We start from the raw sequence: 26,790 nt of genomic DNA, 5'->3' as shown, positions 1-26,790 counted from the left end.
GCACGGGGAAGACTTGTGGGCGCTCATTACAGGTTCTTGCTGAATGTTTTATGTTTATATTAATTATTCAACTTAATCTTCATAGCAAGCCTGTGAGTTGGGTACTATTTTCTCTCCCGTGTTATTGGTGAAGTGGCTGGAGCTGGTAGTGTAGGTCAGTTCTCTAATGTTACGCAGCTTATGCCTGGCAGAGTGCTTTCTGCACCTGCATGGGCCAGTCTCCAGAGTGTGGGTCTTAAACACTGGGCTGCGCTGTCTTCCGTGTATTTGTACTTTCAGTGGCATGCTTCTAGAATACTTGTTGTTCTGTGTGTGACTCGGTCTGTCTTTTCAAAGTGTTGGCGTCCTAAGGGCAGTCAGGAAGGGGCCTTCTCTGCGGACCTGTGGGGGCAGCTTGTAGCCACTTTTCTGTTAATGCTGGTAGCCCGCTGGGGAGGCCAGGTGATTATACAAGACCCAGGACTGAGAGAGATGGAGGAGGTTGGGAAGCTGAGATGGGGATAATTAGAAAATGGATTTCCTCCTTGAGAAGCCTGCACAAGCGAGAGGCATTTCCTCTGCGTGTGGTTCTGCGCTCAGGAGTCAGCAGAGGGCGCTGCTGCCATCGGTGTCCTCTCACATTTTAGGAAAGTACAAACTGGAATGTCCTCTACTGTTTTTGAGAAACTCTCTTGTGGTACCATGTGGTATATTTAGTAAATTCAGCCTATGCCATTGCAGTTGGGGATGATGGCACTTTGCTCTGCGTTTTAAGAACACTTTCTGTCCCTATCAAGGATAAAATGTTCTATCATCATGTCCCTAACTTTGAGGAGGCTCTACCCACTGTGTGTTATCAGTGAGACCTGAGAAACCTGGCCTGATTCTAATGAGGCTGTCTGTAGGGAGTGGAGGAAGTAAAGGGGGCAAGGTAGGATTTATCTGATTCATTCGTCAGCAAACAGTTAGTGAATGCACGTGTGCCAGGCATAGGGCACAGATGTATCAGACACGGTGCCTGCCGTTCTTGGGTTGTACAGAGAAGCCTGCTGAGCCTGGAGAAAGGCACATGCGGGGCGCTAGGGATTCCTGGGGGTCCTCCGAAGGGCAGACCAAATGACCAGTGCAGTGTTCAGACAGGGTAATGGGTCCAGGCCAGTTAGCGGGAGTCATGGGGCATAGAAAGGGCACAGCTTTAAATATGACATAACTTATAAACGGAGTCTGAATTTCATGATTGTGTAGGGTCGTTTCCAGCATTCCATCTTTAAATAAGAATTCTGAGGACATATCAATTTAGTCCACAAATTCACTGCAGTTTTATTAAAAAAACCCCAGTGGGAATTTACGATGCAACTTGCAAAGTTGAATCTAAAATCTATTTAGACATACTCATATGCATATGGAATGGCTGACAAAATTTTTTTTTTAAATTTTAATTGTGAGATAATATATTCTTTCCTACATATGATGTGTGTACAGGCTATGGAAAAAAAAACCAGTAAAACCCATGTAGCCACCACACAGAGTAGGAAATCGACCATTACCAGTAAGTAACTTTGAACCTACCTGTGTGTCCCTTCCTACTGGTTTTATATATTGTGTTAACCACTGTTCTCTGTATTAATTGTTCCCTTGCTTTTCTCTTTTTTGTAATTAAACTCTTTGTATTATGCACTGACACAGAGAAATGCATAAAACATTATCGTAAAGCAAACACCTGTGTGATCACCACCCAGGTCTTGATTAAATTTTGAAAATGGATACAGAGGACTGGCCTTACCTCATGTTAAACCCACTAACCAAGAGTTTGTGGTGTCACTGAGGTGGAGCAGAGTCCCCGTATGCACATCTTCTGTGGCTCCAGAGTCTTTTATCAGATTATTCTCACAAATGTGGGGCGCAGAGCACAGCAATTACTAGATGTTTTAATGAGTTGTACCATGGTATCCCGGTGTATCTGAGCATACCTTCATCTTTTAGAGGATGTGTGTGTGTTTGTCTAGAGTGGTAGTGTAGCATGCATTGTATAGAACCATTTGCCTAAGATTGGCTGAGAGGCTCTTTAGAATGGACTCTGCAGGGAACACACACAATCAGAGGATTCATATCAGGTTCATATTCAGATGGGCACAAGCCCAGTGAAACAGTAGAGTGAGCTCTGGCCAGTTGAGACGCTCCTCCTCTCCATCACAGTATCTTCTCTGAACACGATATCCCTTTGTTCTGTTTTCTTAATTCTGTCTCATGAACTTTGCTCCAAGGTCCTTTAGATTTTTTTTTTCTTTTTTACCATACATGTTACTGCAAATAAAACAGAAGACCCTGGTTAGTTCTTGGTGCCTGGAGTGAGATTCCTGACACACAGAAGAGATCAGGCCTGAGCTCGTTCCGCGGGAGATCCCCAGGGTGAGCAGTACCTCCGTGGCCCCCCAGCAAGTCCCCTGGGTTCAGCAGGGCTGTCCTCATCCATTTGAAGCCGTAGCTAATGCTCCTTGGCTCTGGATCCCAACACTGGTCTGGTGGGCTGAGTTCCCAGGCTGGTGGCCACCCCGCCCTGCTGTATTCTTCACTGGCCTTCTCCCTTTCAGATCGGAGTGGGCTCTATTCTGGAGCGCTCAGGGGTAGCCTACAGCCTTGTTGTATAAGATATTGCTCAAGCTTCCAAACATTATTTCCCTCAGTCAGACACTGTATTGAGGGGTAGGAGTCTCCACCTCTCAGCACTACTTCCTAGTGAATAAAAGGATCCGTGTCCTTTCTTCTTTCCCTAAAGGTTTGACTCCCCTTTGGAACTCTGTCATATTCCTCCCCCAAGGAACCTGGGAAGTTTTCTCTCTGTGTTTTTATGTGTTCTGCCACTTTGACAAGTCATGGCTGGATTCAGAGTTATCTAAAAGGATCCATATTATCTCTCTTCTTCAAAGAAAAGTATATGATCCTTGTACCTGCCATACTTGCTACCTGCTTCTTGTGTATTGTCCCTCAAATCAAGCTGAAAGGCAGTTTAGGAAAAGAAATACTTTGTCGGGGCGCCTGGGTGGCACAGCGGTTGGGCGTCTGCCTTCGGCTCAGGGCGTGATCCCGGCGTTGCGGTCGAGCCCCACGTCAGGCTCCTCTGCTGGGAGCCTGCTTCTTCCTCTCCCACTCCCCCTGCTTGTGTTCCCTCTCTCACTGGCTGTCTCTATCTCTGTCAAATAAATAAATAAAATCTTAAAAAAAAAAAAAAAAAGAAATACTTTGTCACCTGAAGTGGATTTATGAGAGGCAAGGGGTTGGAAGGATAAACAGTGAAAGAAATAATGAAAGAGGGGTTTGTGAAACTGTGAGTTAAGCTTGTAGAAGTGCCTCAATATGTTTCTTTGCATTCTGTGTTGTGTTCTTTCGGAAATGTGGGTGGACTGCTGGTATTGGGTCCCCAGGACCAACCCCAGGTTCAGTGATTTGTGGGGGGACTTCAGGGCTTAGGATATAGTAGTATTAATGGCTAAGGTTTATTACGGTGAAAGGGTATAGAACAAAATCAGCAAAGGGGAGAAGGTGTGCGTGGGGATGTGCAGAGGAAAGCGCTCAATAGGGGAGTCACCTGGGAGGTGCTTATTTTCTCCCAGAATGAGTTGTGAAAACACATGTGAAGGTTGTCTGCCTGAGAATTTCGTTTAAAGACTCAGCGCCCAGGTTTCTTACTGGGGACTGGTCCTGTAGGCTCCCTCTGCCTGGCACTACTGATGAGGTCGTAGAATATAGGTGAGCTTCAGTGGGGTGGAGTCCGGAGCTGACCACCAAGAAAGAATTCTTGAGACGTCTTTGGTGCAAAATGGTTTATTAAAGCACAGGGACAGGACCCGTGGGCAGAAAGAGCTGCTGCCCCGGGCTGTGAGAGGTGGCTGATTATATACCATGGGGCTGGGGGAGGTAAGGAAAAAGGGAGGCTGAGAAAGCACTTTCATTTGTCAAAGAAGACTCGCAGGACACTGGAGGCCTTACTATCATCAAGCTAAGGTCATTGACCCCTCTAGAAGGTGTTAACAGTGAGATAGTTGGGAGATCCCTGGAGAATGTTAATTTCCTCCTATCACGTGTCCTTAACAATGGCTGCAGATTTTATTTACTTTTCCTTCTGCCTTAGCTTCCCTCAATTTTATGGAGGGGATGGTAATGTTAGGGCTTCAGGAAACTGAATTATGGGTCTCTGGAAGTTAGGCTATTGATAAGAAAGCTTCCTTGTAAATCACTAGGACATGTGTAAGCTGAGGGAGACCCAGGCCTCCCAGGATTGTGATCTCTGTCAGTTAATCATTTGTTTTTCTTTTCCTTAGCTTTTGGGCAGCCAGGAGTGCTGAGGAATGTTGCATACATCTGGGGGGCGGGGGGGTGGTGGCAGTTGCAGGGTGTCAGCTTCTGCTTTGTCCTCAGCTTGCCTTCTATTCCCTCATCACTACCACCATTCCAGACCCTCAGAGGGAGGGACACTCAGCATAAACCACATGGTTGATACAAGCTGTTCCAGGACACAATAAGCTACTCGTATGGGTTAGGAAAGATGAGGTGGAAACACTTCCGGAATCCAAATGCCTGGACAGCCATGGGCCAGCTTTGCAGCAGGCCTCCCTGGGCGCAGACAGTCCCAGGGCTGCTGTGTTGACTCAGCTCCGCACAACTGTCCTGAGCACTTCCATGGGAGTGTGGTCCAGCCTCTGGAAAGAGCAGGCAGGAAATACTGCAGCTGCATTTTTGAAGTGTAAATAGAGCTTGAAAAAAGGCATGATCTGCAATGCGAAGTATGAAGGAACGTTCATTTTTTGATCTTTGTATCAAGCTAATTATTACCAGTTTTCAGAAGCTGAAGGAAAAGCGTTTTGCCCAGGACAGCGTGTTGTAGCCTTTTTGTCAGGATTGAGAGGGAGAGTGATAGAAAAGAAGCAAAGGGAAAGGATTTTTAAAGTATGCTGCTTTTGTCAAAATTTGACTTTTCGAATTGTTAGAAAAATGCATTTTAAAAACTACTGTCTTTTTATTATAGGATTTGAAAATTCTGAGTATATATAAGTTTATAAAGACACAAAAATCACAAAGGACAACTATTGTTTATATTTTGGCCCATTTTCAAATATACAGCTATATTTCTATCTGTAGACCACATTACATGAACAATGGCATACTCTGCCTTTTCCCCTTACCATTACATTGTGGGCATTTTCCCATGTCACTAAATTGTTTTAGCAAATTTATCTTGAAAAGATGTATGACCTCCCATTGTTTGGTTTTATCATGATGTATTGACCCATTCTCCTAATGGGCCTTTCCATCTCAGTTTTTCATGATTGTAGCGCTGTTGTGACGAGTGTTATTTTGAAAAATATTGGATGATTTGACAGGTGAGAGTGACAGCTGGTTGTTTTATATCTGCATGTGTTTTAAATATTAGTTTGACTATTTACAGAAGCCATTGACTACAGTAGAGATGGGTGGTGGTTGTAGTGGCTGCTGGGTAGGCTGTGTGTAGGGGGGTCATAGTCACAGAAGCCACCTCGCTGCCGCTTCTCACAGGCACGTGGCCATGGCCAGTTGTCAGTGTCCTTGACTGCAAAGTGTGGCCATGTCAGAACCTGCCTTCCCAGGTGTCTGAGGGCCAGGGAGGTACTAGGGGCGCCTCCAGGATGCTCGGCCTGTGCTGCTGCCTATGAGATCTGTTTTTACATTTCTCTTCTGATTGAATCTCCGTGTGCTTGTTTAATTAGTTCCTTTGTTTCTGCTATTTATAGGAATTGTATTCATTGAAAATATTTTCTCCATTTTGTCTTTAGCCTTTTAATTTAGTGTATATTGTTTTTTGGATCTCTCAAAGGTTTTCAGTTGTATGTAAATCCACACTTCCTTTTGATTTACATAAAATGTATGAAGCCTAGGGATTCCCAAACCCTTCCCTCCTAGGATTCTTTCCTTGAGAATCAACGCCCCTTCTTCTTATATCCCCACCAGGCAAGAAGATATTTCAAACTTTACTTGTATATTTTTTTTAAAGTTTATTTGCTTATTTATTTAAGTCATCTCTGCACTCAGTGTGGGCTCGAACTTACAACCCTGAGATGAAGTCACATGCTCATTTGACTGAGCCAGCCCTGCACCCTTTGTGTGTTTTCTTATGGAATTACATGTCCCTCCCCCAATATGAAATTTCTTACTAATGAATTTTTATCTAAGTTTTTTCTATTATTTAAATCCAGTTATTCTTTTAGATGTATTTAATAATCATTCAGCCAGATTTAAAAATATCTCATTTGGATTTTGATCAGATTTGCATTAAATGTGTATGTTAATTTGAAGGTATTGATCTCTGTTTAGGGTTTCAGACTCTATCACTGCTCTTGGGAAAAGTGTTCTCTGTGTGGACGCTCCACTCACTGATGCTTCATTTTTGTGTAGTCATTGTGAGTAAATTCTTTCAGCTTATGTTTCTGTGATCTGTTAGATTCAGGCTATATCCTACAGCGTTTCTGCAATATGCTCTTCATTAAAATACTGATTAAATAATAACATGTTCAGTACTTAACTCTGTAAGACACAACAGAAAATGTTGAGGGGAGAAAAAGAAGGTATGGGTTTCAGAAACTTCTCTTTCCTCCAGAAAAGTGGAGTTTCAGCTGTTCAGCAGCAGAACCCGATAATCCCAGATAACCTCTCTTTAAAGAAATTCTACTTTTAAAGTTTTAATAGTTTGTTTCAGATATTTTTCATATGTAGCATGTTATCTCATTTTTACTGTTGTGATTCCAAAAATAAACGACTTGTTTTGTTCCCTCCGTTGATACTAATTACTCTCCATGTTTCTAGGTCAGATTATTCTCTCTAAGCATTTATCATAACAGGAAGACGTTAGAAATAGTACAGTCCTGTCTGGGTGGTGATTACCTATGAAAATAAGAACAGATAATCCTTTACAGCGTCTTCGTTAGTGGTTGTTAGTACATTTTTCCTATTTTGTCCATCTGGTGAGCCATGATGAAAAATCAGCATTGCAGATCACCGTTCACAGAACAGGAGAACCCACATCTCCATACCTTTTATGCCGGAGCTCATCAAGATTTGAAGTACTCTGCCTGGAAGTAAGACAGGCCATGTGATTTGTGGGACCCAGTGCAAAATGAAACTGCAGGGTTCCTTGTTAGAAATGTAAGGATTTCAAAATGGTGGCAGCAGAGCACGGGCTGTGTCTCTGAAGCTGGCCCTGCAGAAACACAGGGTGTGTGGGGGGAGGCCTCTGTGCAGGTCCTTCTTCCCTTCTCTTGCTGTTCTGGACTCTGACGTCTGTGTGACATTCGACCTCAGATTTTGATTTTTTCTTTTTCTCTGGAGATATGAATTTTTAAAATAATTTAAAAGAAAGGATTATGAGGTCTTTGTTTTGTTTGTATTTTCACTTTCAAGGATATTGTTGAAATAATACAGTGTGTTTTTTTCATGGATATTTATTAAGGCAGTTGTGAAAAAGAGAATCTCTTAAGCAGTTTGAGGAAGTTACGTCTAATAAGAAACATAAGAAATGGGTTTCCTAATTTTTCCCCTGGTGTGAATGTAGTTGTTGTTAGAACCTTAGACTGTCAGGATGTTGAGCTTAGAGCCACTTCTCAGATCACAAACATGTTACCCTCCATGATTCCTGTGCCTTCCACAGACCTCTTTGGGGTTCTTCTTATTCTTCTGGTTCTTTGTTCCCTTTCTGGCATGATTTTCGGGGCACACAGCCTGGGTTACATGTTCGGTGTCAGTCATCTCAGAACCCGTTGTTGCCCTGTGGCCTCCCTGCATCGATAACTAAAACACCACTCACCATGACACCACTTTCCTAACTTGAATGCGCTCTGGTTCCTTGTGTCTGTTGGTGTTGTCAGACTCTGACTTACCCATTGTTGCAACTCAGAAGTCCCTTAATCAGCTCTCCTTAAGTCCCCTTTATATGTCATATGGGGGCTGTTTAGATCTGATCACTTCCTCATGAGCTCTGTTCCTTGTCCTTAGGCTCACTACCTGCTGTGCTAAGAAACACTGTCACCTCTGTGCTTCCTGATCGTCCTCTATCCTCTGCTGTCACATTGTCACTATATTCCAATCTCGTTGTATTCTTGGGTTCTTTCTTGTTTCAGCGAAAAAGATGTCCCATTTCTTTCCAAAAAGTATATTGCAATTTCTCTTCCTAAATACATCTGCTCCTGCCTCCTCTGGGGCCTGTATTTAGCCATTTGTGTCTCAGCATCATCTCAAACCTGTTTTCCCATCATCTTTTTTTTTTCACTTATATTCATGTTTTCTGATTCAAAAATTATTTTAAAAGGAAAAAAAAAACAACTTCTGATAAAAAAAAAATTGGTTAAAAACTATGGAAAACCTAACCTAAAACTGGCTTAGCAAAAAGGATTCATGTTGTTGAAAAATCCAGGGGGAGGTTTTATTTCAGACAGTTTGGTGTGAGGGCCTATTGCCTGTCAGTGGGACTGGATATGTCTAGATGGCCTGTCTGTCCCTCCTCGTCTCTCCCATTCTGAGTCTTCCTGCTTCACTGTATTCTGAGTTACACTTCCTCCTTTCAAGGCAGCTCCGGCTAGCTCTAGATCTCATGTCCTAGTGTGAGGTTCTCCTTTCCAGCACCCCCTTCCCAAGAGTCTCATTGTATCTCCTTGGCTCTAGTCGGCTTACAAACTCACTCCTGACTCAGTCATATGCCAGGTGAATGGATGCTCCATTTCTGAGCCTGGCTGCTACCATCTGAAATATGGGGACTGACCTGGGCGTGTCTCAGAGGAATACTAGGACATGCTTAGTGAGAACGGCAGAACAGATGTTGGAGAGCCCAAAACAAATATCCATATACCTTCTCCTTAAACATCTTTGGAAAGACTAGCCTAGAAAAAATAACGCATACTCAAATTGATTGGATCGTAGAAAATTGGTCCACAGGCATGGAAAATAGAACTGGGTCTTGTGAAAATCCCAGTCTGAATTTTTACATCAATAGAAAAAGCCATTTTGAAACATTATTGAATTAATGAGCACTGAGCTTTTAAAGAGTCTAAGTACACACTTTATCCTGTTGAAGATCAAGTTTATTGTCACCACTACCAGGAACAATACTAGCAGCAAATGTAGCCTGTTAGGGTTCTCACTAGTATGAAAGAAGTAGAGACTCTGTGGCTCAAAGACCTAGGAGATTTTGCTGACGTCACATTCACCAATTCTGGACTTGGGAGGGAAATTGTCCTACGGACTTGAGAGTTCTACTTTTCCAGTCTCCTTCCAACATAGCTCCAATTTATTTCACTCTTGCAGCCCGTACAGCAAGTGAAACTGGGGGAGAAAGTCTGATCCTCATCATGTTCAGAGACCTCCTCTCTTCTCATAGTCCATGATCTGTGACTGTATTTAGCTCCTTAAATTGCATGTGTATTAGGGGTTTGGAAAACATCAGAGGTATCTGAAAATAATTAGCTGAGAAAAAGAGAGAAACTATGTGTTTGCCTTGAGAAGATTTATGTTAGATGCTTAACACGGAAAGGGGGAAATATTCAAGATTTTCTCACCTAAAGAGCGAGGGCCTATTCTATTTGATCATTAGAGTCTAATGACTTTTCCGTATTGCTATTAATTACTCCTTTGTAACGTTGGTGTCTCTGCAGCTTTAAATTGTTAATACTCAATGGCAAATATTTTTGAGTTTGTAGGGTCTTCCTGCCTCTTTACCCAAGATTTACACACCCACCTAAGAGTTGCTTCCTGATGTCCAGGCATTAATTCATCTTACTACGTTGGTCTCTCAGATGGCGCTCTAGGGCCCCACTGTATTCAGTGCCCGCTCCTCGGGTTGTCACGTTTAGTGAGCCTGTGTTGCTTTTCCTGCCTCAGGCAGTACTACTCTGATTTAACCCCCTTCCCTCTTCTGCCTATTTGCCTTAGGAAAATCATTCAGTCAAACCAAACAGTCAGTTTCTCCTCCCAACATTCTTTACTTCCTGCCTTTTCTATGTTCTATTTATGGGGCAAAAAATGAATTCTAATCATAGCTGAGAAATGAGAAATGTTGTTAGTAGTGCCATTAATCACGCCATAGAAGACATAACCTTTATTCCCAAAGACTGTAGGTTATTTTAGGAAACATCTAACATGCAGAAACAATCCAGTATAATTAAATGTTCAGGTGTATGTGCAACAGGGTTTAGAAAAGGAAGAGATTAGTGTAGGCCGAAAGGTGCTATTAGCTATGGAGGTGCATGTTGAAGTTTGAGGGACTAAACTCCCTAAGGGAAGAGGAAGAAGATCTGAGGACACAGATTTGGGCATTCCTAGAGTTATCAGTTGGATAGGAAAAGAGCAGCTAGTTGTCATAAGCAGAAGGAGGCCTTCAGAGGAAGGCTGATAGAGCTGCTAACAGCTCACCTTTATTGAGTGCTATTTTTTGGTAACTTTTTGTTTTGGTGTAATTTCCAACCTAGAAAAAGTTACAGGAATAGTACAAGAAATCCCACGTACATTTTTCTGATTTTTTTTCACCATAGATTAGTTTTGCTTATTCTAGAACTTTATGTCAGTGGGATCCCACAGGATGTACTCTTTTGTGTCCAGATTCTTTCTTTCAACAAAATTCTTTTGAGTTTCATTTATACTGTTGCGAGTATTGATAGTCATTCGTATTTATTGATGAGTAATATTCCATTGAATGAATATGAAGGATTTCCTTCTTTTTGTGGCTGAATAATATTCCATTTAGTGTGTTTGTGTGTGTCTGTGTGTTGCATGTTTTTTTGATATGGTTTTTTATATGTGTATTACATATTTTTTTCCATTCATCTGTTGATGGGCACTTAGGTTGTTTCCATGCTTTGGCTATTATAAATAATGCTGCAGTGAACATGGCGATGCAAAGGTTTTTTTTTTTTGTGTTTTTTTTTGACATATTGATTATATTTCCTTTGGACAAATACCCAGAAGTGGAGTTGCTGGATCATATAGTAGTTTTTTAAAAACATTTTTGAGGAACATCTGTACCGTTTTCCATAGTGCAAAGTGTAACTTAGTGTAGCTACTTACCACTGACAGTGCATGAGGGTTCCCTTTTCTCCACATCCTCACCAATACTTGTTATTTCTTGTTTTTTTTGTTTTTTTGTTTTTTAATAATAGCCAATCTGACAGGTGTGAGGAGATATCTCAGGGTGGTTTTGATTTGCATTCTCTGATGATGAGTGATGTCAAATACCTTTTCATGTGTCTGTTGGCCATCAGAAGACATATATGTCTTCTCTGGGAAAAGATCTATTTAGATTCTCTGTCCCTTTTTATATTTGATTTTCTTTTGATATTGAGTTTTATGAGTTCTTTATATATTTGGCATATCAACCCCTATTGGCCATATTATTTGCAAATATTTTCTCCCATTCAGTAGGTTTTCACTTTGTTGATTGTTTCCTTTGCTGTGTGGAAGCTTTTTAGTTTGATGCAGTCCCATTTATTTACTTTTGCTTTTGTTGACTTTGCTCTTGGAGTCAGATCCAAAAATGTATTGCCAAGACCTGTATCAAGGTGCTTATGTTTTTTTCTAGGAGTTTTATGGTTTCTGATTTTTCATTCAAGTCTTAATCCATTTTGAGTTAAGTTTTGTATATTGTGTAAGTTAGTGGTCCATTTTGTTTTTATTTTTACATGTGGCTGTCCAGTTTTCCCAACACCATTCATCGAAGAGACTATCCTTTCCCCACTGTGTTTTCTTGCCTCTTAATGATATCTTTTAATGATCAGGAGTTTCTCATTTTGATGAAATATAATTTATCAGTTTTTTTTTTATTTTGTAATTTTTTTGGGGGGGAGTTAAAAACTTTTCCTACTCCAAGTTATGGAGATATTCTTTCCTCCAGTTGTATTATGGTTTTAACCTTTACATTTAGGTCTATGATCCATCTCTGATTAATTTTTGTGTTAAGTATAAGGTAAGGGTTGAGGTTCATTCTGTTTTTCCATGTGGATAATAAGCTTCTTGGCACCATTTGTGAAAAGACTTTCTCACTGAATTATTTTGATGTCTTTGTCAAAAGTCAATTGCTTGTAGAAGTGTTGGTCTATATTTGGACCCATCTCTTCTTTTCTATTCATCTATTTGTGTGTCTTACAGTGATGCCACACTGTCTTTTTCTTCTTCCTAAGATTGTGTGGCTATTTTAGGTTCTTAGTATTTCCATATGAATTTTAGAATCAGATTGTCAAATTTTATTATTTACTTGTTTTTCTATATCGATTCCTTATAAATTATTTATTAAAATGCCTGCTGGGTTTATGATTGTGATTGCATTAAATCTGTAGATCATCTGGGTAAATAGAAGCGTTTATAATTATTGAGTCTTGTAATCTGTGTACGTGGTACATATCTACTTTCTGCCTGGCAGTAGGCTTGGCTCTTTAGATAGAGGAGTATTGTTGATAAAATGCATGTAAGGTACTTAGCACATTTAGCCTGGGATATATAATAATCTACCCAGTAATGTTAATATGTATTATTAGTTCCATTAATCTTCACAAAGCCTGATAAAATACTTTCTATCTGTGTCCTTATTTTGCTAGCTTAGAGCTTGACCATGATTACGCAGCTAGTAAATGGCTGGGCAGGGTTTGGAATGAGGCCTTCATGACTCTAAAAGCCATGCTTGTAAGTGAATGTTACTGGAAGCCAGGGGCAGTGAGCCTTGAATTTAATTTCTCTGTATTTTGGGGATGATCTTATGCTTTGGTAGGTTAGAATTGGAGTTTCTAACAACAGAATTTATTCTGACTGGTTTAAGCAACACGGGAATTCACTAAAGGTATGTTAGCTCAAGTGAGGGAAGCCAGGCCACTTATGACATAGTTATAGGAAGGTCTGTTGAGGGGAGGGCAGTGGGTGAGCCTGGAACACACAGATGCAGGAATTGCCATAAATCTGGGGGAGCCAGAAGTGATTCCTCGGCAAATATTGTCAGCTAATTTGTAGATTTTTTAAAAATATTTTTTTATTATATTATGTAAGTCACCATACAGTACATCCCTGGTTTTTGATGTAAAGTTCGATGATTCATTAGTTGCATATAACACCCAGTGCACCATGCAATACATGCCCACCTTACTACCCATCACCAGTCTATCCCATTCCCTCACCCCTCCCCTCCGAAGCCCTCACTTTGTTTCTCAGAGTCCATAGTCTCTCATGCTTCACTCCCCTTCTGATTACTCCCCCTTTCTTTATCCCTTTCTTCTCCTACCGATCATCCTAGTTCTTATGTTCCACAGATGAGAGAAACCATATGATAATTGTCTTTCTCTGCTTGACTTATTTCTTGGCATTATCTCCTCCAGTGCCGTCCATGTTGCAGCAAATGTTGAGAATTCGTTCTTTCTGATGGCTGAGTAATATTCCATTATATATATGGACCACAACTTCTTAATCTAGTCATCTGTTGAAGGGCATCTCGGCTCCTTCCACGATTTAGCTATTGTGGACAGAGCTGCTATGAACATTGGGGTGCATATGGCCCCCATGATCTCTTCACTACGTCTGTATCTTTGGGGTAAACACCCAGTAGTGCAATGGCTGGGTCATAGGGTAGCTCAANTTTTTGACTTTTTAAGGGACCTCCACACTGTTTTCCAGAGTGGCTGTACCAACTTGCATTCCCACCAACAATGTAGGAAGGACCCCCTTTTCTCCACATCCTCTCCAACAATTGTTGTTTCTTGCCTTGTCTATTTTTGTCATTCTAACTGGTGTAAGGTGGTATCTCAGTGTGGTTTTGATTTGAATTTCCCTGATGGCTAATGATTTTGAACATTTTTTCATGTGTCTGTTAGCCATTTGTATGTCTTCATTGGAAAAGTGTCTGTTCATATCTTCTGCCCATTTTATGATTTGTTTATTTGTTTCTCGTGTATTGAGTTTGAGAAGTTCTTTGTAGATCTTGGATACCAGTCCTTTATCTGTGGTGTCCTTTGCAAATATATTCTCCCATTCCGTGGGCTGTCTCTTAGTTTTTTTGACTGTTTCCTTGGCTGTGCAGAAGCTCTTTATCCTGATAAAGTCCCATAAGTTCATTTTATCTTTTATTTCTCTTGCCTTTGGAGATGTGTCGTGAAAAAGGTTGCTCTGGCCGATGTCATAGAAGTTGTTGCCTATGTTCTCCTCTAGAATTTTGATGGATTCCTGTCTCACATTGAGGTCTTTCATCCATTTGGAGTTTATTTTTGTGTATGGTGTGAGAGAGTGGTCAAGTTTCATTCTTTTGCATGTAGCTGTCCAATTTTCCCAGCACCATTTATTGAAGAGACTGTCTTTTTTCCACCGGATGTTTTTTCCTGCTTTATCAAAGATTAGTTGCCCAAAGAGCCGAGGGTCCATTTCTGGGTTCTCTATTCTGTTCCATTGGTCGATGTGTCTGTTTTTGTGCCAGTACCATGCTGTCTTTGTGATCACAGCTTTGTAGTACAGCTCGAAATCCGGCATTGTGATGCCCCCAGCTTTGTTTTTCCTTTTCAACAGTTCCTTGGAGATTCGGGGCCTTTTCTGGTTCCATACAAATTTAAGGACTATTTGTTCCAGTTCTTTGAAAAATGTCCTCGGTATTTTGATCGGGATAGCATTGAAAGTGTAGATTGCTCTGGGTAGTATGGACATTTTAACTATGTTAATTCTTCCAATCCATGAGCATGGAATATTTTTCCATCTTTTTATGTCTTCCTCAATATCTTTCAAAAGTGATCTATAGTTTCTAGGATATAGGTCCTTTACGTCTCTGGTTAAGTTAATTCCAAGGTAACGTATGGTTTTTGGTGTTATTGTAAATGGGATGGATTCCCTAATTTCTCTTTCTTCAGTCTCGTTATTCGTGTATAGAAATGCAACTGATTTCTGGGCATTGATTTTGTATCCTGCCACCTTACTGAATTGTTCTATAACTTCTAATAGTTTGGGAGTGGATTCCTTTGGGTTTTCCATATAGAGTATCATGTCATCTGCAAAGAGAGACAGTTTGACTTCTTCTTTGCCGATTTGGATACCTTTGATCCCTTTTTGTCTTCTGATTGCTGTTGCAAGGACTTCTAGTACTATGTTGAATAATAGTGGCGAGAGTGGGCATCCTTGTCGTGTTCCTGATCTTAAGGGAAAGGCTTCCAGCTTTTCCCCATTGAGAATAATGCTTGCAGTAGGCTTTTCATAGATGGCTTTTATGAGATTGAGAAATGTACCCTCTATTCCTACACTCTGAAGGGTTTTAATCAGGAAAGGATGCTGTATTTTGTCAAATGCTTTTTCTGCATCAATTGAGAGGATCATATGGTTCTTGAGTCTTTTCTTGTTGATATGATGTATCACATTGATTGATTTGCGAGTGTTGAACCATGCTTGCATCCCAGGTATGAATCCCACTTGGTCATGATGGATAATCCTTTTAATGTACTGTTGGATTCTATTAGCAAGGANGATACAACCTTTAAGAATAATATAGTGCCCTTCTGTGTGCCTAACTATAGTTTTTAGTTTAAAATCCAAACTATCTGATATGAGAATTGCCACCCCAGCTTTCTTTTGAGATCCATTTGCGTGAAAGTTGGTACCTGACAGTCTGAATGTATCTTTGGGTTCAAAATGAGTCTCTTGGAGACAGCAAATGGATGGGTCATGTCTTTTTATCCAATCTGCAACCCTGTGTCGCTTTATGGGAGCATTAGGCCATTTACATTGAGACTGATTATTGAGAGAGATGATTTTAATGATGCCATGTTGCCTGTAAGTCTTTGTTTCTATAGATTGTGACTTTCTGTACTTTACTACTCTTGTGGCCTTTTTACTTTTATAGAACCCCCCCTTAATATCTCCTGTAGGTCTGGTTTCGTGGTTGCGAAATTGGTCAATGACTGGCGATTCTGGAAGGTCTTTATCTCTCCATCAATTCTGAATGACAGCCTTGCTGGATGAAGGATCGTTGGCTGCATGTTTTTCTCTGAAAGATCTTTAAAAATGCCCCCCCCCCAACCCTTTCTCTCATTCCAGGTCTGTGTAGACAGGTCTGACGTGATTCTGATACCTTTGCCTTGGTACGTGAGAAATTTCTTTGCCCTGGCCACTTTCAATACTGTATCCTTGGATCTAATATTTGTGAATTGCACTATGATGTGACCTGGCGTAGGTTTGTCGTGGTTGAGCTTGGGAGGGGTCCTCTCTGCCTCTTGGACATGAAAGCTTGTTTCCTTTGCTAGATTAGGGAAGTTTTCAGCTACAATTTGTTCAAATATCTCTTCTAGACCTCTGTTTTTCTCCACCCCCTCGGGGATGCCGATGATTCTGACATTGGAACGTTTCATTGAGTCAGTAATCTCCTGTAACTTACATTCTTGAGATTGGATTTTTTTGAGCCCAGCTTCTATTTTAGCTTTCTCTTCTACTAACCCATCCTCCAATTCGCTGATACAATCTTCTGCCTCATTCACCATGGCCGTCGGAGCCTCTAGTTTTGACTGCATTTGATTCATAGAATTTTTAATTTCTGCCAGATTCGCTCTCATTTCCATCCTTAGAGATTCTATATTCTCATTAACATTTTCGTTAATACTTTTTTCCAGTCTACACATCATCTTGACCATTGTTACTCTGAACTCCATTTCTGATAATTTGGTTATATCCATATCATTAGTTCTGTGGCAGAGGCTACAGACTCATTGTCTTTTCTTAGCTGGGGGGGATTTCTCCTTCTCATCATTCTGATGAGGAGAAGTTGCGGGGTTGTCCAGAGCCCAAATTATTGACTGGGACCCAGGCAGTGCGCACTTGTTTTATAGGGACCTTAGGGATGTGGGCTTCTTGATTTTTCAGCCTGCCTTCTGTGGGAGGGGCCTGCCGCGCTGATATTCAGGCAACCCTGTTTGGGTAGAGTCTCCGTGTCCCCTGCGAAGGGGGATGATGATGGGCACGCTGTGAGCCGGTATTTCCAGGCTTTTGTTCTCTGGCAGCTTTCCCTGGCAGTTTGCTGTGCCTCTTCTGAGAGTCAGAGCAGCAGTAGCCGAATCTCAGCCTTTGTCTCAGAACAAAGGGATTGCAGACCATTCTCCACTGATATTCTGGCCACTTTAACTCTGTTTCTGTTGGTGCTGCTCAACCCTGCAGCATCCCGGGATGTGTGCCCCACACCCGGCATCCCAGCCCTCACTTCCAGGGCCGGCGCATCTCTGTCCCTGTGTTTCTAACACTGCCAGCTGCCAGCTGCCCCCATGCGCTCCCGGAGCTCCTGGTCTCAGTCTGGTTCCAGTGAGCACACCGGAGCTCCGTTTCAGTCTGGTGGCGTGCGTTCCGGCTCACGGTCTCAGTCTGCTCTCTCGCGGGTGCCGGTCTGCGAGTCCGCCACCTCCCCCGTGCAGGTGGCTACCGCGTCTTGGCGCCCGAACGCGGCAGCTCCCTCCCCCTTCCGTTTATCTTCTGATATCTGTGCGCGATTTCACGGCTCCCCGCTTCGTACCTCAATACTCATCGCTGGAGATGTTCATTTGTACAGATCCAGATGTATCTTCCTGCGTCTCAGGCTGATTCCGTGGACGTTCAGGATGGTCTGGTACCTATCCAGCTCGACTCAGGGGACCAGCTGAAAATGGGGTCCCCTACTCCTCTGCCATTTTAACTCCTTTAATTTGTAGATTTTTCTCTACTGGCAGAAATACAAAAGCAAAACTTCATGAAAATTTAAATCTACATTATAAATTCTCAGCTAGTGTTTAAGCAAATAGGTGATTATGTCCCCCCTTTTGTATATGTTTTAATCTATTTTAAGATCCATCTTATAATAGACACATAATGTTTGAATCATGTGTCTACCACTTACCAGTGGTATGACCTTGGGTGAGATACTCTTAATCTCTCTGTGTGTCCTTCTTTCACCTGTGAATTCAGAAACCTGTGATACCTAATAGTAGGAGTTTAAGATATTTTAAAGTAGTCTTTTAAGCTACTGTACATGAAGTGCTTATTAATACAGTGGCTGGTGTACAGCAAATTCTCAAAAAATACTGCCTTTTTTATATATACACTTTTTTACATGTGCATTCTGTGTGTAGATTGTTCAAATGTAGGGTGAGCTTAACCTTTTTCTCTTAGATACAAGCACTTACAGAGTGTGCAGAGAGAGCTCTGACCTTTCAAGATGCTGCAAATGCTAAAGTTGTTCTAAAGTGGGAGAATATTTGGTAATAAAGTAACAATGGTCCTTGCTTCCACAGAGATTTCATGTTTATTAGCTTAGACAATTGCCATTGAGATGTTATTGGCTGTCGTACTTTGGGGTCCATTTTCTGCAGTGTCCTGAGGACAAGCCACATGGAAAATGAACTCGCGATTTTCCATACGGCATCGTCTGGCTGCCGGCACACATGCCAGCCGGTCGGAGGTCTCTCGATTTTGCACATGGCTGTGCAGTAATATAGAGCAGGGCAGAGCCACATCTGGTCCATTCAGAAAGTCATTACCACGTCTCCTCTGGGGCTTCGCTTTTCACAGATTTCCTCCCGCTTCCGTCGAGCCCTGCTGAGGTGACAGTAGAGCTGTTGCCTGGGAAGGGTCAGTGTCGTTTGGCATTGGCTCCCGCACCGGGGGAGAGGAGAGAAGCTGCATGGTTCTTGCTAATTACTCAGCAGCGAGGGGACGACGTCGTGGGCTGCCTCTGCCCTTGGTACAGAAGGGCTCCCAGTGCCCTCCTACAGGGCTGGAAACTCTGCTCCAAGGGGTTCTCTCACTTAGAGCCATTCCCGTGTCACAGAAGGGGCTCCTGGCAGAGCGACACTAAGGCTCGGCTTAAGTGACAACACTGCAGAATTTCTAGGGGCGAGGCAGCCTAGCTTTGGCTTTGTTTTGTCCCCTGAAATAACCCCCCTAAGGTCAAAGAACTTTTGTTCTTCCCCATTCTACTGTGTGCTTTGCCCTGTGACTCACATCTTGCCCTTGCCGAGGTGTCTTTCTCTGAGGAAAGCTTGTGTGCACGTGTAGGAGCTGCTACGTTGTCCTGCGTGCTGGTCACTTTTCGGGGCACATTAAATGAGAGTGTGGAGCTCCTCGTCGCAGGAAGCTCAGCAGTACTGGAGGCTCTCTGAGCTTCAGGGCCTTGAAGAGTGGAACTTGTGTGCCTGGGTGTGATGGGCTCTTGCTAGTGGCCAGGTGGCTCTTAGTCAGCATTTTGCTAGTCAGAGGAAGGGCAGGGCCTCTGGTCTCAAGCTGTTGGTAGCAAGCACAAGGATTTTTACTTACCAGTAAGCACGCGAGAGATGTTTTTTCCTTTTATGTGCACGGGGCTTCTCATCTCTTCCATATTGCCCTGCTCTCAAGCTCCTCAGTCCTCTGGACGTTGCCCTCCTTGCTCCCCCACATTCCCTGCCTGGACCACTCTGCCATCTGCTTTCCGGGAAGCTCCACAGTTCTTGTGTACTGTTCGTACTGCTGTTAGCTTAATCAAATCAGAAGAACGTCGGCCCTCTTAGCAGTCTCTCATGAGTGACAGGTGAGATCCAGGTTCACCTCCGGCATGTCCCCCTGCCCCACTTTGAGATGGTGTTTCCAGAGTATGCGCTCGTGTCTCTGTCGCTGGGGTGCAGGTATGCCGCCAGCCTCAAGCCAGATGCTTGCATCCAAGATGTGGCTAGATGAGGCATTCTTTAGGAAATAGCATGCCTAAAGAGTGTTGACTTGTCCTGCATGGGTATGTCGTAATTTGAAAAATCTTAAATCTTTTCAGGATCCATTGAAAATGGATATGTGAAGCTTGTTGTTATAAGTTTTAAAAATAACACAGAACACCTACCTCTTATTGGAAAAGTTGGCCTCTCTTGGAGAACTGATATTTTCGATGGCTGTATAAAGGTAATTTGTTGTTTTATTTTCTTAATGTAACCTGGTTTCTGTATAATAAAAAAAGTCTGTCGATGTATATCTGTGATACTGCTTTTAAAGTCCTAGTTTTACTGTTCTAATGTCTGAAGATATGCGCACTTTCTCTTAGCTATTGACAGCCAGTTGATTCATTCAGCAAATGCTTATTGAATACCTTGTGTTTTTTGTTGAGTGTGGGGGAGCAGGAGTGGTGAGTAGCATGCAGCAACGTTTTTGTACCCCTGCCCTCCCTTGAAGCCCCTCTGTCTGTCTTGTGGAGAAAAAGTGGAGTTCTAGGCTGGACCAGGCAAGTAGCATTTATTCAAAGTCTTAATTGCTCTTGCCCCAAGTTCTAAGCCAGGATACAGATAGTTCCTTGAATACCCTTCCTTGAACAGTTACATCAATTTGCGCCTCATCAAAAATTAGCCACGTGGATGGGGAGTTTATTTAGTGGTTGGGCGTCGGCAGGGAAGGAGGGAAGGAGAGGAGGCGGATGAGGATGGGAGCCCTTGAGAGGTAGTTTCGTTTTCTTCTGTGCTCTTGCGCCCATGGCTGCCCCCGGTTCTCATTGTTCTGCATTTTTGTTTTGTGGGTTGAACAGGATTTACGTATTCCTGGTGAGCCGGTGGGATCTATGTTCAGTAACATGCCTTTATGCTGCCATACAAGTGTGGACACCTTGTTAGAACAATTACCGGTAGTGACAAGAGCAGTGTTATCATCGAGTGTTAAAAACAGTTATCATTAAGTATTATCTCTTGAGCCACTTGCTATTTGATAAAATGAACTGCTTTATTAATCCTCTTTATTTGTAAACAAATATCTAAACTTTGGTACAGATTATTTTTATATACAAAAAAATATTGTTTCACGTCTTTTAAGAGCACAGACTTTTTTTTTTAATGGGTCTTATAAAAATATGTACTAAAATAAAATATTTAAGTCGGAGTAGACCTTGAGGTCCAAGAAAGGCAGAATTCAGATATGGAAGACTTAACATGTCTGTGTGATTTTAAAAATGGTGTAATTTGTTCTGTGTTTTCTGGTATCTGGAGCAGGATGAGAGCTGAGGGAGGGAAGTGGAGAATTCTACAAAGAAACAAAGCTCTGTCCCCACTCTCGTTGTTACACACACAGTCTCTGGGGGAACTTTATGTAGGGCAGACTAAGCTGTGGAAAAGACTATCCTAAATAGCATTTTAGCTGCAAATGCGGGGACAGATTTTTTACAGCAGCCAGAAGCCGAAGGTGTAGCTTCAAAATGAGCTCCGGGTGGTGATTCTGTAGGTCGCTAGACCGACGTGACTTGGGAATGCATGTTTCCAGCAAAATAGCTCTATCTGAAAATGGGGTTTGGAGTCCTTGAGGTCAGGCATGGACCGCGTGTCCTCGCACACTTTCCCCCGCAGGTCCTTCTCCCAGCTGGGCTCTGGGGGGAGGTGGAGCGGGGCTCCACAGCTGTCCCCTCTCCCGTGGGCCTGCTGCAGCTGGGCAAGGTCCATCTGTATTTTGCTATTCGTAATTTGGGTTTGGTACTGGGACTAAGATGTCCTCAGAGTTCCTAAAGAAGAAAAGTCGAGTTAAGTGATGTCCTGTCCCTTGTGTTCACCACCCAGATCAGGAATTTCCCTCAGGCATCTGATCAGTGTAACTATAAAACATGTTTTAAGAAATTGCTCTCAAGGGGCGCCTGGGTGGCACAGCGGTTAAGCATCTGCCTTCGGCTCAGGGTGTGATCCTGGCGTTGTGGGATCGAGCCCCACATCACTCCTCTGCTATGAGCCTGCTTCTTCCTCTCCCACTCCCCCTGCTTGTGTTCCCTCTTTCGCTGGCTGTCTCTTTCTCTGTCGAATAAATAAATAAAATCTTTAAAAAAAAAAAAAAGAAAAAAAAAAAGAAATTGCTCTCAAGGAGTTAAAAACATTTTATAAACAAGGGTAAACTGTAGAAAGTTTCGTGGATACATGTAGCTACTAAAATCCCAAAAACAGAGTGGCACCCTTATGGTGGAAATTGTGGAAACGGCCTCCGGGATGTGCTCAGCACGCCATCCAGGCGCAGGTAGTTTGGGAGTGTCACCCAGGGCAGTGGCTCCAGGCCCGGGACGGATGTTCATGACCACGATACTGACAGATGGAGGAGCTGCCTGTTGAAGTGGTGTGTGGTCACGGATGGGCTCTCGGAGCTCCTCCTGCTTTACTGCTTCCAGAGGAATCTTCTCGTCAGAGGGGCACGGGAGTGTGAGGCTGCCCCGGAGGTCATTCAAACCCAACCTCCCTCTCACCTGAGTGCCTTGAGCCCAATGTCAGCAACGCTTCATTTTATATGGGGATTAACTGTAAACATTTAAAAACATCACCTTAAAAGCTGATGAGTTTTTCTTTTTCTTTTTTGAAGTCGGATTATGATTCCCAATACATTGTAGAGCTGCCTGCCGGGGCTGCTGTTAGTCCTGAGTCCACACAGGCCCGCTGCCCCCTGGCTGGCTGCTGTGCTGTCTTACAAACGCGGTGTGAATAGCTGGGGTGGTTGGCCCGCTGCTGGCTTCAGTAGAAGTCGGTATAATTCAAACGCAAACACTCTCCTGCCCTGCCTTCTCTCTGTTCCTAGCAGGAGTGCTGGTGGATGGAGTTTCCTTTGGTAAGGCTCTTCTTATGTCCGTTTTTTGTAATTTATCCTTTCCTGCCTCGGCACTTTTTATGTTATTTTAATGTTACTTCTAGATCTCTATGGAGCTCAGCATCCGTTGTAATTGAAGCTAGCTTTCTCAGTATAACTGTGGTTGTGCTTTATGCAAGAATAGTGAAGCCTGCCAATGGGCGTGTCACGGGTTTGGTGTGTGAAAGTGGTTGTGCCCACACTGCAGCCCCCAAGAAAGATGCCATGGCGGGCTTGCTGCAGTGCCGGGTGACCGAAGGCGTTGGCACCTTGGGAGGAACCCGACACCCCGGTGCACGAAGGAGGAGGCGGCCTCTGTGCTCTGTGAAGCAGGGTTCGGGTCATGCGCTGAGACTGGAAAGGGGTGGAAGAGCTTCCCCCGTGTGACCCGGCTCCCTGCTCAGCAAAGAATGCACCAGCACCAGAGGAGGGAGGGAATGGCAGGAGGCGGGTGGAAGGGAGGGCTGGGGAGCTCACAAAGGGCCTCACAACCCACGGTAAAGAATTTGGCATTGAGTTTGTGTCCTGGGAAGCTGTTAAAGGGTTTTATGTGCCACTGTGTGCCGGGTGTTCCGTAGGATATGAAGGAATTGGAAAATGCTAGGCTTTTAGAACCAGGAGAGCTTCGGGAGATAGCTCCCAGCTCTGTCTGGCAGCTGAGGGGCCAAAAGCAGACAGAGGAAGCCGGTTACTGAAGGGCGCGGGGCTCGTGAGAGGCATCCGTGTCAAAGAGTTCTTACACCTCTTGACCGTTCCTCCTTGATTTCCTTCTCCACCTTCCTCTGAAATGTTGGGGCAGCCCAGAATGTCACCTTCTCCTCCATGCTCTCCTCCTTGCTCATAGTTCTAGCCACTGTGTCTGTGCTGCTGGATTTTGATGAGGTTTTAAGTAACAAAACTGAGAGCCTGCTAACCCAGTCGTGCAGATAATGAAGGGTGATGGAGTAAAGAAAGGCTTGGGTCCGCGTGACCACCCGACCAGCTGTATTATCTTGGGCATTGACATGGCCATGGAGCTTCCTTCATCAAATGGCCGTGATGATAGCTGTTTATTCCAGAAGGGCTCTGGCTGCCTGAGCACAGACAGAGACACATTCTAGCTCTCAGGGTCGGCTTTGGTCCCCCCTGTTCTCAGCCCCAGTGTGCCCTTCTCTGTGGTCTGTGAACTGCGGTCCCTGTTCTGCCAGAAGCAGAGGGTGTGATGGATGGACGTGTGCTGTTCCAGGACCTAGAAGGGCATCAGGACCAAGGTCTGGTGTAGGGCTCCGCAGGCTGTCTCGCTTAGCAGCCCCCACCTCGTGGGGCAGGGACTTTTGGCTCTGGTCTGTACTCTCTGCTGTCAGGGGCAGGGGATGATTCATGTCGGCTGGCTCTTCACTCCAGTCTCCTCCAGAGGCAGGAACCACTTCTCATTGCTCACTTAACTAGACCATCGCACTCTCTCTCTCTCGTTTAACTTTTGGAATGTTTGTGTTCCTTTAATTTCTCTCTGAGAAACACTTTTTTGAGTCAGGACTCATACTCAGGTCCAAATGGTTAGTGCTGTTGGCCACATTTAATCGTGTATAGATCTCTGAAAGCAGCGTTTATGCTGACATCTAGAATATCTTTATATATCTCCCTATGTAGGTATCTGTAATATCTGTGTGTCTATAATAAGGTTGATATCAATGTTCATTTTATGCAGATATCCAAGAGTAAGCATTTATATTCCAATTAATAAAACACTAACACAGGGCACAAGTCGTGGCAAATAATGAGCCATTTCTACAAAGGGAAGTGTTGGAAGATTTTAGCCTTGATACTACTTCATAGTTCTTGAGAAGAATAATTCTTGAGAATTAAATAGTGGATGTAAACTGCTTGAGTTAGTGTCTGATAGATAGAACACACTAAAAAATACAGCTAACATTACACACTCATGTTCATTTCATAGCAGCATTATTCACAGGAACCAAAAGGTGGAAGAAACACGCTGTCCACCAGCAGCTGGATGGATACACACAGTGTGCTGTACACATACGACGGACAGTTGTCCCACCTTACAAAGGAAGGGAATTCTGGCACATGCTACAACATGGGTGAACCTTGAGGGCATTATCTTAAGTGAAATAAGCCAGACACAAAAGATCAAATACTGTAGGATTCCACTTACATGAGGAATCGAGAGTGGTCCAGTTCACAGAGACATTGAGTACAATGGTGCTTCCCAGGGGCTGCGGGGGTGGGGGGGAGTTATCATCTAATGGGTCCAGAGTGTCGGGCTTGCAAGATGAAAAGAGCTCTGGAGGTAGAGGGTGCTGATGGCCGCAGAACAGAGTGCGTGTGCTTAATGCCACTAAATGCCGCTTAAAAATGGTTATGATGGTAGGGGCGCCTGGGTGGCACAGCGGTTAAGCGTCTGCCTTCGGCTCAGGGCATGATCCCGGCGTTATGGGATCGAGCCCCACATCAGGCTCCTCTGCTATGAGCCTGCTTCTTCCTCTCCCACTCCCCCTGCTTGTGTTCCCTCTCTCGCTGGCTGTCTCTATCTCTGTCAAATAAATAAATAAAATCTTTAAAAAAAATGGTTATGATGGTAAAGTTTTGTTGCTTGTGTTTTACCACAATTAAAAAATAAAGGTAAAACTATAGTTCGTTAATAATAATTATTAGCATCTCCCCCGACTCAAGTGCCCGTATAGCTGTGACTCTTCACGGGGCCCTGTAGACGCAGCACGTCTGAAATAGTCACATTTCTTCCCCCCAGACCTGCTCTTCTGCAGCAATGGGAGAGAGAGTAGGAGTTAGTGCCCCCTTCTCCCCTACCCTCACCTCCAAATACCAGATTCTGCTCAGTGTGTCTTGTAAATACTTCTTCCATCTCTTTCCTGTGAGTTACTACCACCGACAGCTGAGGGCTTGGTTTACCGTCTCTTCGCAGGCGTGTAACCATCAGCCACATGCCTGTGCTGTTCTTGCTGCCCCCACCCCTGTTTCATTGCTCTTGTGTTTATCGGAGATGCATTTACCATTTACTGGCACTGGTGGCTGCTTGCGATGGTGGAGGTGATGACAGATAGCCACCCTGCCGCCCTCATGACCCCGTCGGCCCCCAGCGCCCCTGGTTCCTTCAACGCTTCTTGCTCTCTCACGGTCCTGGTGTGGCCCTGATGTCGTCTGTAGTACTGTTCTGTTTTCTCCCCTCCCGCCCCTTTCACTTCATCCTTCATGACAAGGCTTCATTTATACATTTGTACATATATTATTTAGACCTGGAAATCAGGTCCAATTGGCCATTTTGTCCTTACACTCATGAGTATTTATTTTTATTTTGTAGAGTTGTTCTATAATGGACGTAACCCTTTTGGATGAATATGGGAAACCCTTTTGGTGTTTCAGTTCCCCTGTTTGCATGAGATCTTCCGGGCCCTCTGATGGGCCTAACTTCTTGGGACAGACTTACTATGTTGACTATGTGGACTCGGAAGGAAGAGTGCACGTGGAGCTGGTGTGGATCAAAGAGACAGAAGAATACTTCATCGTCAGCCTGGTCCTTTACCTGAGGGTAGCAAAAATAAACCACTGGTTTGGGACAACATACTGAGTATTGGCAGGAGGTGGCGAATTACTGTTGCTGTTTATTTATTTTGGACTCACGAGTTGTGTTATTGGTGTTGGAAGTTGAAATAAAGCAGTAGTCTGTTTGATGCCTTCTTCTTTCACATTAGAAATTATGATTCCTGGGTCATTTTAAAGTTAATGTTTAGAGAATTAAGTTAAATTTTAAAAACATAAAAACACGTCCAATGAAAATTCATTTAAAATAAGGAAAAAGATACTACCTAACTTTTGTCCTTACAGTTTAAAAGACAAGGAATTCTGCTTAAGCATGTGATCATGTGATCACTTTGTGTGTGATCAATGTGTGTGTATGGTGTGTGCATCTGATCACTCTGTACACGTGTGTGCACATACGTGTGTATATGTGTCCGTGTGTGTGTGATCACTGCAGGTGTGTGTATGTGTGTGTGCACATGCCTGTGTGTATATATGTCTGTACACATGTGCATGTGTTGTAGAGATAGAGGCTTTTTTTCTTTATTGGCTAGAACCCAAAATGAAAGAGTATATTTAAATATCAACTTCATGGTGTCCATTAAAATGAGAAAGTGCTCTATTCGTGGCATTCAGCAGCCTTTTTGAAACTATTTAATGAAACTAAAAGTGCCTACCTCACAAGGTAAGATGTATCTGAAA

At 43.3% G+C, this 26,790-nt stretch overlaps 1 protein-coding gene across 2 annotated transcripts in view; it reads left to right on the top strand.

Annotated features, from left to right (window-relative positions):
* FBXO15 (F-box protein 15) overlaps positions 1 to 26,240 on the top strand; it is a 51,653-nt gene extending 25,413 nt beyond the window's left edge. For both annotated transcript variants that reach the window (XM_034642434.1, XM_019801800.2), the window contains 2 exons: positions 19,757 to 19,881; positions 25,871 to 26,240. In XM_034642434.1, coding sequence (XP_034498325.1) covers positions 19,757 to 19,881; positions 25,871 to 26,137 — 392 coding nt within the window. In that variant the 3' untranslated portion in view covers positions 26,138 to 26,240. The remainder of the gene's footprint in view (positions 1 to 19,756; positions 19,882 to 25,870) is intronic.
* Positions 26,241 to 26,790: the final 550 nt, after the last annotated feature.

This window comes from Ailuropoda melanoleuca, chromosome 14, assembly GCF_002007445.2.
Source record: "Ailuropoda melanoleuca isolate Jingjing chromosome 14, ASM200744v2, whole genome shotgun sequence".
NCBI lineage: Eukaryota > Metazoa > Chordata > Mammalia > Carnivora > Ursidae > Ailuropoda > Ailuropoda melanoleuca.
This window is presented reverse-complemented; position numbering and strand designations above follow the sequence as displayed.